The sequence below is a fragment of the Pinus tabuliformis genome, chromosome 8 (assembly GCF_031772625.1).
Source record: "Pinus tabuliformis cultivar Carrire ecotype Pingquan chromosome 8, CPIR1, whole genome shotgun sequence".
In the NCBI taxonomy this organism is placed as follows: domain Eukaryota; kingdom Viridiplantae; phylum Streptophyta; class Pinopsida; order Pinales; family Pinaceae; genus Pinus; species Pinus tabuliformis.
The window spans coordinates 2,075,972,800-2,075,984,810 of NC_142294.1; the positions used below are offsets into that span (position 1 = coordinate 2,075,972,800).

Here is a 12,011-nt window from a genome sequence, read left to right on the forward strand (position 1 = left end):
CACATGATAAAGTGGGGGGTTTTGTGCTGTTGAAGATTTTTTTTTTTTTTTTTTTTTTTTTTTTTTTTTTTTTTTTTTTTTTTTTTTTTTTATATAAAAGTTTTTGAGTGAGAATGAGAGATGCCTAATGCAATTTTTTGTTTTTACATAAAAGAGAGAGGGAATCATTCCAAGAACAAGAGATTGTTTGCTTTGACACCATCCTCGACAATGATGCAAAAAAGTGATGAGCCCCAGTATTGTAACAAGAATGTTGCAACTCCTGAGGCTACCAACTTAAATTATCAACCCGAGGTTCGTACAAACTTAAGAGGGGCCAACAATGTATATGCAGCAAACATCTTCCTCTTCCTAGTCTGACTCCCTTTGATGCAAGTGAAAGAAGACAACGAAACACTTCAAATGAGCAGAGATCTAGGTAAGCCGCCAATCCTAAGTTGCAGAAGGTGAATAGCAATATGCAAACCTATTCTACTTTTGACATAAAGGAAATCTATATGCAAAAAAGTATAGAATAATGACAACTAAGCAAATCTAATTTGTATTGCTAGAAAGGAAATGAAATTAAAGGAAATATATTATATTTTGCAGGAAAGGAAAGTCCTAGATTACTCTTGCAAGAAGGAAATCACGCTTTGCACAAAGTAAATTCTGGAAAGGAAATCTAGACTAATTACAAAAATCAACATTTAAGAAGCAAGCAATGTAAGACCTAAATGGTGACATAACCATGCCTCAAATCAACCAAAGCGGTCTCATAACATTCCTAGGCTTTAAATCTACTTCTACCATGAATTTGGATGAATTTGAGCATGGAAAATCTCAAAATCAAATTGCTACAGGATTGCTACAAGATGTCTCGTGCTTGAGTTAACTTGCCAAATGCCCAAGCAAATCAAATGCAAATGAAATGGGGTAATTTTTTTTATTAAGTATGATGTCCCAAGACTCCAATCCAAGTGGAATCATTCAAAAATACTCTTGTTAACATGTGCTAAAAAATAGCAGAAAATCAATACTCTAAAAACCATAAAGTCTAGAACTAATGAACTAGTTAACCTACTAAATGCCTAGCTTGATCAAGTTCAAATGCTATGGGATATTTATTATTATTATTAAATAGAATGTTTTTAGGACTCAATCCAAGTGGAATCAACTCAAAAGAGCCTCACTAACACGTGCTAAAAAATAACAGAAAATTACTATTGTTTTGCTACAGGATATTTCCAGAAATTCCAAAATTGTGAACTAGTAAACCAATCTAAGTAGATCAATCATGGATATGAATTTTCAAGGTTGTTCTAGAAATGCATAGTTCTTTTGAATCTATAAATAACCTACAAAACAACTCACTTCAATCATTTAACCAATATAACCTACATCAAATGAAGCATGGATATTAAGTGCATAAAAATGCAAGTGAACAAGACATTCAAAGAAGATAAAAAGATTGTACAACAGAGCTCTGAGGCTCTTGGGATGGCCAAGACTAGGTATACTCAGAGTCCTATGAAGGAAACCAAGCCTTAGAAGCTGAAAATGACACCAAACTTCATTATTTGAATCAATCCAAGTACATCCCTGCTAGAAATGAAAGTAGAATTGCTAAAGAACAAAATTTCTCCTAAATAAGAATAAGAAATACATGCCCCTAGAGGAAAATTTGAATTGGCACTTATACAAACAGATGGGGAAGCATCCTCCTTGAAAGGAGACATCTTTCCCCTTAAAAATTCCTCAAAAAGTGGATCTGGTTCCCAACACTAGGAATCTTCATTAAATGACAAGGAACACATTCCTAAATTTTCTCAACCAGTGGAGCTCTGGAATTTATCAATAATTTCATGATATCTAGTTCATTTATTATTCAATCTTGGTCCATCCTGTAGTAGGGAGCAAGTCCCTAGATTATCTCAACCTCCAAATCTTCATAATCTGCCCAATATTCTCACAATATTCTACAAAAATAAATAATATTAGGTACATAATATGAAATTATCTCTGAACCTTCCAAATGAACATATTAAAGTTAAAAATATGTCATCTAACGCAAAAAGAGAGGTTTAATGTGCTGAAGGATGGTCATATGGGCCTTAATTTATGTATAATTTGGTGGCCCATCAATACTCCTTGAGGCCACACTTCTAAGCTATATGACTTGTCTTTTGTGCCACCAACCCTTTTTGGAAACACATAAAAATTATTATCTCCATTTCTACAAGGCATCTCTTGGTGCTTCAAGTGGCCCCTTGCTCCTCTAAGGGCGCCCTATATTATCCAAGTGCCAAGTGTCCAAATCTCCTAATGGTTCCATACCCACAAGCTTGGGTGCAAATCCCACATGCTTGGGTTTTTAGCCCACAAAGACATTTGTGGTAGCACTTCCTCCAAATCCCCAAACCCTAGGGCTTGGAGTACCTCCCAAGCTATCAATCTCAACAATTTTTAGAGATTAATCTTGCCAAAATTTTCTTTAATGTGTCTACAATGATTTAAAAAAATTCTATATAAGGCATTTCATAATGAAATAGGGTGAAAGCGAGATAAGTCATTGGATTAGTTTCCCTTAAGATTAAGATGAGAAAGGATGAGCTTATTCCCCCTCCAACCTTGTCTTTGCATTTTGACCAATTTAGCATTATAATCAAATATTTTTTAATTAGAGGCTAGAAGGCTCTATAGAAACTTAAAGGAAATCCATCCAGACTAGGAGCTTTATTAGGATCCATTGACCATATTGCTTTTATCTCCTCATCTTCATCATTCTCTTTCATAAGCTGGTGATTTTCCAAGTCCGAGATCTCTAGGAGAAATGTGGACAAAAATTCTTTAGCCTTATGAGGATCCATCTCGCTTTCTAACGAATATAAGGCCTAGGAATGCGAGAAGGATTCTGCTTTTATTTCATGGAAGGAGGAGATTTTTGCTTTACCCTTTAGAGTAATATCCCTCACCCTATTACTTAATTCCCTAGATTTTGACTGTTTATGGAAGAATGTTGTGTTTTGATCACCAACCTATAGCTAGATGCTTATGGATTTAAGCCTCCAAAATTCCTCCTCTTATTGATTTTCTTGAAAGATATGCTTATTTATATTCTTCTCATTCTCCAGATGCCAGTCCTCAAGATCATTGTTTTGCATACTTGATAAGTGATGTTCCAATTCTTTGACCAATTCAAGTTTCTTCTTTCTAGGCAGAACACGCACTTCCTTTGTCCAGGTTCTTAAAGCTTGCTTCACAAACTTTATTTTCGATTCCCAAACAAAGGTTGGAGAATCGTAGACGGGGGAAAGCCAAACCTATTTGATGATGTCTTAAACTCCTTCTTCCTTTAACCAGCTTGGATTATATACCTAAAAAGGATATGGCCTAAACATTCCTTCACTTCAAGCTACAACGAAATTGGACATTGGCCTGACTCACACTGAGCCAGAATAAAGGAAAAGGAGTCCAACCCTTTGAGAATCCAAGAGTTATAAATTAAAAACCATTCAAGACAAGTTGCGATGTGGCCAAAGGCGCTTTTACTATTTGACCAAGTGTACTTCCCTTTTGGGTTTGATATCAATCAGGTCCCATTCTTCTATGAGGTCCTCCATCTTTTCTTTGAAGGGACCATAAATGACATTTCCTCCTCTTTTCTCGGAAGAAAAAAGTATTGTGTTGAAATCACCTCCAACAATGGAACTTTGGTTCCACTGATCTTATTTGAGCGAGACTGATCATCTTTGAGCGAGATGAGCTAGTCCCAAAATTCAACTTTTTTTCACCATATAGAGCAGGAGCATAAAAATTCACTACTTAAAATCTTTCCTTAGTGTCGTTCCTTTCCAAATGAGGGCTATCCAATTAATATTGTTTTATAATCGATAAAGGAAAAGTGTAAATTATTCCAAAAAATACCTAATCCTCCAGAGGCTCCCCAAGAGCTTGGCGTGACTCCTCCATTGTCTTTCCAAAGTACTTTAGCCACATTCATAAGTTCTACCTCTTCTAACTTAGTCTCTCGAAGAAAAAGAATAGATGACTTCTATGCTTTTATCAAGTCTTTTACCAAAAGGGATTTTGAGGGACCTCCCAAACCCCTAATATTCAATGATAGGAGATTCATCATTTCACGGGAGGTGAATGAGATTTGAGACCTCCTTCTGTTGTTCTTGGTGGACCCTTATTCCCTATAGACCTTAACGTATTCAAAATTTGCAGCTGGTTTCCCAACTTCTTGTTTTGTTTTGCTTCATTCTTTTTGATCTCTTTTTTGGAGTGTTTGCCCCTTTTCTTGGTGATACTCTCGGTTTCTTGACTGCTTGCTTCCTCTATCCCACCAATGTTCAAATTCGAGTTTCTAATGATACTTTCCTTGGCCCTACGAGAGAAACACTTGATCCTTGAGGAGGAGATCCTATTTGCATAATCTGACAAAGAACAATTCTGCCTTCAACAAAGGGAATATCTATGGATGGTCCAGGGATTCAAGAGGACTCAATTACTTCAAGATTTGTACCCTTCGAAGGTTCTTGAAAGCCCCCCTCCTCTGGAGTTTCATTCTTCTTTCCACTCAAGAGAGATGTGGGTTGGACTTCCTTAGTAGGTTCTTCCAATTAGTTTGCCTCTAACGACCACAGAGCCCCGGAAAGGTTTGAAGAGGCGGAGGGGAAACTATTACCTTGGGGAGTGTTGTTTCTATTTACTATCGTGTTTCTCTTGATTCCTCCTTTCCCTTGGGATTGCCATTGCACCACTTGGGGCTCAATGACATAGATTTAAATATTATCAATCATTAATTAAACCAGTCACTAAAAAAATTAAATAATAATAATAATAATAATAATAAATAAAATAAATAATTATGAATCAGTTAGGCCGACATTAAAAAAGACATCAAATATTTTTTCAAATAACTATTAATAGCTCCATAATTTCACGCTCTCTCTTCTCAAAATACAAATCACATTGCCCTGATGATGGACTCACTAAGCTTCGGTTTCATAAATTGTTCTCTTGATTCCTCCTTTCCTTTGGGATTGCCATTGCACCACTTGGGGCTCAAATTAATAGATTTAAATATTATCAATCATTAATTAAACCAGTCACTAAAAAAAATAAAAATAAAAATAATAATAAATAAATAAATAAAAGCTAGTCCGAAACGTTGGTTTCATAAACTGTTCACAGGTTTTTCCACAAACATAAAATTCTACCAACCTGTATGGACTCTCTCTTTAACACCATTAAGTCCCACCATGGAAGGGACATAATGAACAATGCTTTAAATTTTGAGAAGATGAGAATTTCCAGAGCTAGAAAATACATAATCAATTCAATAATAAAAAATAATAATAATAATAAAATAAATAATAAATAAATAAATAAATAAATAATATAATATATATATATATATATATCAAATGAATAGATTTAAATATTATCAATCATTAATTAAACCAATCACTAAAAAACTAAAAAATTAATTAAAAAAATAAAATAATAAATAAATAAATATTTATGTGATTTTGCCGAAGACTATCTTAACAATGTTATGGATCACAGAAGTCTAAATTCCTTAATAATTTATGAATGAGTTAGGCCGACATTAAAAAAGACATCAAATATTTTTTCAAATAACTATTAATAGCTCCATAATTTCACGCTCTCTCTTCTCATAATACAAATCACATTGCCCTGATGATGGATTCACTAAGCTAGTCTGAAACACTATTCACAGGTTTTTCCACAAACATAAAAATGCCCATATGCATGACAAATTTGGCACATGAAAGGGAGTTGTTCAGAATCCAACACTTGAGAGTGTTTCTAGTCCCCCCATAGAGAGAAATATTTCTGCAGGAAGCCCCTTTTCCAAATCTACTACTACACATATATCGGCGCATGCAAACTGGCCCCTCTTAGGTTCAACTTTGTATATGTACTTACCAACTCCATTACCAATTGTTCTAAGGCAATTATCACTCCAACGGGAGAAAGGGAGGCAAGGGAGTTTCACCCAGACCAAAACAACATTGGAGATGTCTTCTACAGGGTCGATATCTAAGGACCATTTGTTCATATACATTCCCCTAATCCCAAAGAAGTAAGGACCATTTCTAAAAACTACTTCTTTGTCCTCCTTCAACTCTAAAAGGAAAGTAAAGAAGTCATTCCCACATGTGTAAATGCCCAAATTTCCTTTCATCATAGATTTCCAATTTTTCTTACTCTATTGCTCCATGGACTTCGACGAATGCCACATCCCAGTAAAATTTCCAACCAGAGCTCGGGCAAAGAAAACCAAATTAATGCAACAAAATCAAAAAGACAACACAACAAACAAAATTTCTTCACCCTTTTTATGAATTTTGAGTATTGGCCTTTAGTCTATTGTTTTTAAGGAAGAAATGTGATTAAGGTCTAAAAGACCACCGCATCATCCAACTAAGGGGAGGAGCCCCCTGTGAGCAAGCCATGGTAAGAGTGCAAATGGAGGATGACTAGAATTTCCAGAGTCGTAAACGGAAACAAATTCAGAGAGAAAAATTAAAATGAAGATCATAAAAATTAATAACACAAAAGCACAATAAAAATTAAAATAATTATTAACATATAAACTATACAATTTTTTGATATATGACTATAAATGCATATAAATTACATCAACAATCATTTTTAACATGAAAATGATATATAATTTTAATATAAATATATTAGAGATTGTTAACCTGAAAGTTATGATATTAAAAATATTATAATGAATATCGGCCTAAGCACCTTATAGAACATTGTAACATAAACCATATAAATTGACACAGGCCATTAGAGTTATAAATGTTTAAACAAACCACCAAAATATCCAATATTTCAGTTACAACAGAAGTTAAACGCATTAGACATCCTACAATGCCCATGCCTTCAATATTTTGTTGTAGTTTAGAATAACAGCCTAATTTCCGCTCCAGGAAACAAGTCTGGCTTTTCTTGCACGCCTCATCCTCCGACGTTGGATCAATACTGAATAGATCGCGAGGTACTGTGAGAATTAATAATAAAACAATAAGCAAAACAGGAAAGGTCCCGAGCGGTTAGGATACAAAGAAATACAAAGGCTGAAGATTCAGATGGAATTGCTTCATTTATACTTGGTTTCCCTAGACTCAGTAACCTAGTCCATTTGATTAAATTGCTATGATCGAGGCTGATATAAACACCCAACATCCTTCGTGGCTTCTGCCTAACGGCGGTACTGAAGGCAGCATGGCGGAGGAAGAGCTGCTTCTGTCGCTTCAGTCGCGAGGATGGTATCTCAAAGATGTTACCATTGTGGAAGAATTGTTGCAGGAGGTCTCAACGGAGAAACCGTCTCGCGCAGAACTGGAAAAGATGATCGAGGCGAACCTTCTGGAAATGGATCTGAAGGTGGTGGGAGGCAAATGCTTACCCGATGCAGCTGCTCTTCATCGTATATCCCGCCTTCAAGGTCCAAAGGTTTTGCAGGCATGTGTATTACACCTATTATTTTAGATTTGGATGATCTAAATTGCTTTCTTTAATATCAGATTACAGTAAAATCATTGCCAAAGAGATATTGATTCCATGTTTATGCATTTGCAGCTAAATAAAGCTGGTTTTAAAAGGTTTTTATTATTCATTATTTGAAGAACCCCTTTTCCGGTTTTGGCTGGTCAAACACTTCATTTTGCTATTAATACGAACAATTATTATACTTGGCATTCAAAAAATCAAAGGGCGTTTAAGCAGCCACCTTAAGCATGACCAAAACCTGGTGGGTTACTAACAGAAATACCCAAATACAGAATGTAGTCGTTTGGACACATAACAGACCATAGAGATGCCTATTACTCAGTAAATTGAGTCCCACCAACAGGTCCATTGTAATTTTGATGGTGTCGCCAAAGACAATACAGGTAGAGCAGGTACGGGGTGATTTTCAGAAATAAACATTACTTAATCCTGGGAGACCTAACCGAGTTCGTAGAAAACAAAACCAAAATTCAGAAACGAAGCCGTCAAGTGAAGGTATACGAATATAATTTTCGAATGTGACTGCAAATTAATTATAGATTACATCTCAATCGGAAGAATTCACAGCCTTCTTGGGAAATGAAGACTAAGATAGCTTGGATTCCAAAACGTTAGTAGGTGTTTTAATAAATGGGAATTTAAACAAGTTATAAAATTAGCAAATATAATCGCTGATTGGCTTGCCAATTGAGTGATTCTGTCTAGTCTGATTGGGATAGCTCAATTGGCAATTGCCATTGAAATGAACTCTCACCGAACCGGAAGCGTTTTGGGTTCAAATTTTGTGGTATTCCCCGATCGTGGTGAGAAGTTGGACATGATGAAGATATAGTCCTACCAAGCTTACGAAAAAAAATGATTCTGTGTAAGAAATCATGCTCATAATGTAGTGCCCCATTCCACATCAGAAACATGAGATTGGAAGAAAAAGCTATCTGGTGTACTAGGTTTAGGAATGGATCTTTCCATTCCTGCATGTCACTTCAGCATCTAATGAGGAACAGTTGGATATTGTTGCTGTCAATCTGGGCACAGTCCCTAGATCATTCCTTTGCAGGAATTATGAGCTACTCTTCTCTGTTCATTTAAGATGATGGCAGAGTACTTCCACGCACCATTTAGAGTAATGGCATGGGTGCACCCAAGAAGATGTTGAACGATGGTAATTTACTGTTGCAATTTAATTGATGAACGTTCTGTCAACTATAATATTTCTATTGTTAGAAGGGAAGAAGTTATGGTTGAGCAGGGATACTGACCTAGAGGCCGTTCCAGAGGATTGGGCAAGAAGCCTGGGTTTTACAGTGCAGGGGGATACCTGGGAATGGTATTCCCATTTCATGCCCTAGTAGTGGATTGTCATTCCCAATCAGAATAGGAGCTCCTTGAGCTCAAAGAAGCTAAAGTATGAGCAAATCACAAACGGAAAAATCCATCATGCACTTGTTAGATTCAGAGAGAGGTTTGAGTTTGTAAAGCAAATCATATCTTTGGTGGAACAAGTCTATTCATCTGTTGCAGACTCAAGGGTGGAAAAAGAGATGGAGGATGTGGTCTTCAAGAAAAGGATGTTGTATTGCGTGGAGATGATCATGTATGAAGGGCTACACTGACTTCTTCCATTCATTATTGAAGAATAAATCTCAGACCCAGTAGTCAATGACAATGACCAACAATCTAAAATTTTCAAGTTCATTGACTTGAAGGAGCCACTAGTATGGTGAGCAATGTAGATTAGTTGGTTTGTGTGAGGTTTAGCTCTCATGGAGAGGGGTTGAGGGTGGGAGCCGCCTGTTGGGGTTAAAGCCGTCCCATGGAGTTTCCAGGCTTGACTGAGCTTTGCAAAATGTTGGTGACAACATTCCACAGGTGGGCAGATTGGTCTTCGATCCAACATTGGTGCTGGCCTTGGCTTAGGCTCAGCCTAGTTGGGAAAAAAAACAGAAGCGGCAGCAATGCCATGTGCAAGTGATGGTTTTGGTTTATTCTGAATTCTATCAAACCTTTTTATGTTCTATCAAGTATGGTTCTACGTTATATATGTTTGTGTAAATACGTGTGGTAGGGGTAATAGTGACAGTCCTGATTTTGTACAGAATTGGCTATAAAAATGTACCTGGAACTCTCTCACAGAGCCTGATCTCTCTCCTAAATGTGCACACACACATAAGACCCTCTGATTTAAAAATTCAAGCAGGCGTAGACATAAGTCTAGCCCTAGATGGCGGTTTTGTCACAATTCTTGTGGGTTGACCCCCATCTATCAACAATAGGGTCTAGGTTAGGAAAGTCAACTCCCAACAATCATTACGAGGAATAGACTCTGGATTTTTTTAAGCCTTTGATATGGTGAGAACGAGTGTGAGGACTCGCCATTCTAGTATATTGGTGGTGGGGACTTGTTATTCTCAGTACTCCCTGACAACACAGCTAACCTGATGGCAAGCATAAAGATTTTTTTTGTGTCTATATATATCGTGAAGATAGAGGATGCAGATTTACTGCTGTAAATTCTACTGCAATAAAGTATTTCAAATCTGTAATGCATGGAAATGTGTGTCCTAAATGCTGTACTCGTTGCCATTAAGGTACACTTGTTCAATATTTTTTCTCTTGAGCTCCCTGGTGATTTGGACTGAAGTGAAATGAAGTATTTCCTGCTGTAATTAAATGATTCAGGTCACCTTTAAGGCTGAAAGTTCTCAGGGGTTAGATCTAGGAAACATCTAGCAATAGGTGACATTAAGTCACATACATCACTTTGTCTTAAAGATATTCAACGAAGCTGGGAGTGGAACTCCCACACATTCAATCATGCCTTTAGCAAATGGGTCTGTTTTATATTCACAGGTTTCTATTCTTGTTTAGGCTTTAGTTCCTTTTACGGTTTAGAGGGAAGAAAACATTATTTTAATCCATTAAATTGGTCCTTCTAGCTAAGGCACACTCCACTAGGCCTTGCTTTAGGTGATTGAGGGCTTGTCAAGCACTAATGCTTCCCTTGAAGAGCTCTCCAAACCTGAGCACACTTCTTCGAGAGTGAAAATAATGTTCAATTTGATCTCCTTTAGGCTTATAGGTCAATTTGACTTTGGATCTCTTTCATTTTTGTCCCTAGGTCCATGTGCCACTTGTCATCTTTCTATCTCTTTAGAGTTTGTGTTATTCTTTGTTTAAGGGCTTGGACTATGTTAGCCATGCCAAATGGTGCTTTCTCATCAAAGGGTTCTCCAAATACATAAAAAAGTGCCTCAAACAATGTCCTTGCCATAAATGTTTCAAGAGTGAAACATGCCTCCGAATATGTGGAATATGCCTTGAATAATATGCAATGCTTCATAAAGTTACTTTAATGTGATTTAAATGCTTTCTTGCACAAAACATCCCTCTTAAAGGGGGTATAATCTCTTTAGAGTATGCGTTAATTCTTTGTTTAAGGGCTTGGACTATGTTAGCCATGGCAAATGGTGCTTTCACATCAAAGGGCTCTCCAAATACATAAAAAAATGCCTCAAACAATGTCCTCGCCCTAAATGTTTCAAGGGTGAAACATGCCTCCGAATATGTGGAATATGACTTGCATAATATATACTGCTTCATAAAGTTACTTTAATGTTATTTAAATGCTTTCTTGCACAAAACATCCCTCTTAAAGGGGGTACATTCATGATTGAACAACCAAATGTTCTTTTTGTTGAAAATAGTAGCAAAGAAGGTCTTCTTGACTTGTGCCTTGGTCAAGAAAGACTTTGATTTGTTTTCCTTTTGTCATGTACGAGTTCATGAAGTGGGCAAGTTAGTTTGTTCATGCGCAAATATGGAGGCTCAGTTATGTTGCTATCCAAGTGCAAGTTCATATTTAGAAGAAGACGAGTTGATGGGCTTCAGTCTTGATTGAAGCAAGGATGTGTTGAACTAGGGGTTAACTTAGTTAACAAGTCAAACTCAACTTGTGGTTCTAAAATTATATTTGTCAATTATAGCATGATCGAATTGCAGGAAAGGGGTCTCTTAAGGTGTGCTTCAAGAGAAAAGAGATAGGCCCCTGGCCTGAAGGTGTTGACCGAAAGACTGTCTAGACAGGTGGTCGAGTCAAGAAGGTCTGTGGTAGTTGTTGTTTTGATTGCCGTAGATCAACCTTCCTTAGTGGTGTTAAGGAGTTGCGAGTGGGCTGACCAAAAAGCCCTAAGTAAGGTGACATAGGAGTATACTTGTCATTGTGTGAGGGTAGCTTGATCAAGCCCTAAGTTCATTAACTTTGGTGGAGCAGAGTTGATTAGTGAGGGAAGATTTTGAAGAGTAGAGAAAAATAGTTCCTTGGATAGCAATATGGCATTCCTAGGACTAAGGTCAGATCACAATTTAGAAGGAGACTCAAATTATTGTTCATGGAAGGAGCGAATCACAATAGTATTGGAAGATAATGAGGTGGGAGAGTTCAAGATCCCCAACAATTTGTCCAACATACTAAG

The 12,011-nt window shown here is 36.7% G+C and overlaps 1 protein-coding gene across 1 annotated transcript in view; it reads left to right on the forward strand.

Moving 5' to 3' along the window:
- The first annotated feature begins 6,850 nt into the window (after window positions 1-6,850).
- Window positions 6,851-12,011, forward strand: part of LOC149244808 (tudor domain protein (DUF1767)) — a 129,041-nt gene continuing 123,880 nt past the window's right edge. Inside the window, exon 1 of the mRNA XM_089375022.1 lies at window positions 6,851-7,491. Within this exon, the coding sequence (XP_089231148.1) occupies window positions 7,183-7,491 (309 nt within the window). The 5' untranslated portion in view covers window positions 6,851-7,182. The remainder of the gene's footprint in view (window positions 7,492-12,011) is intronic.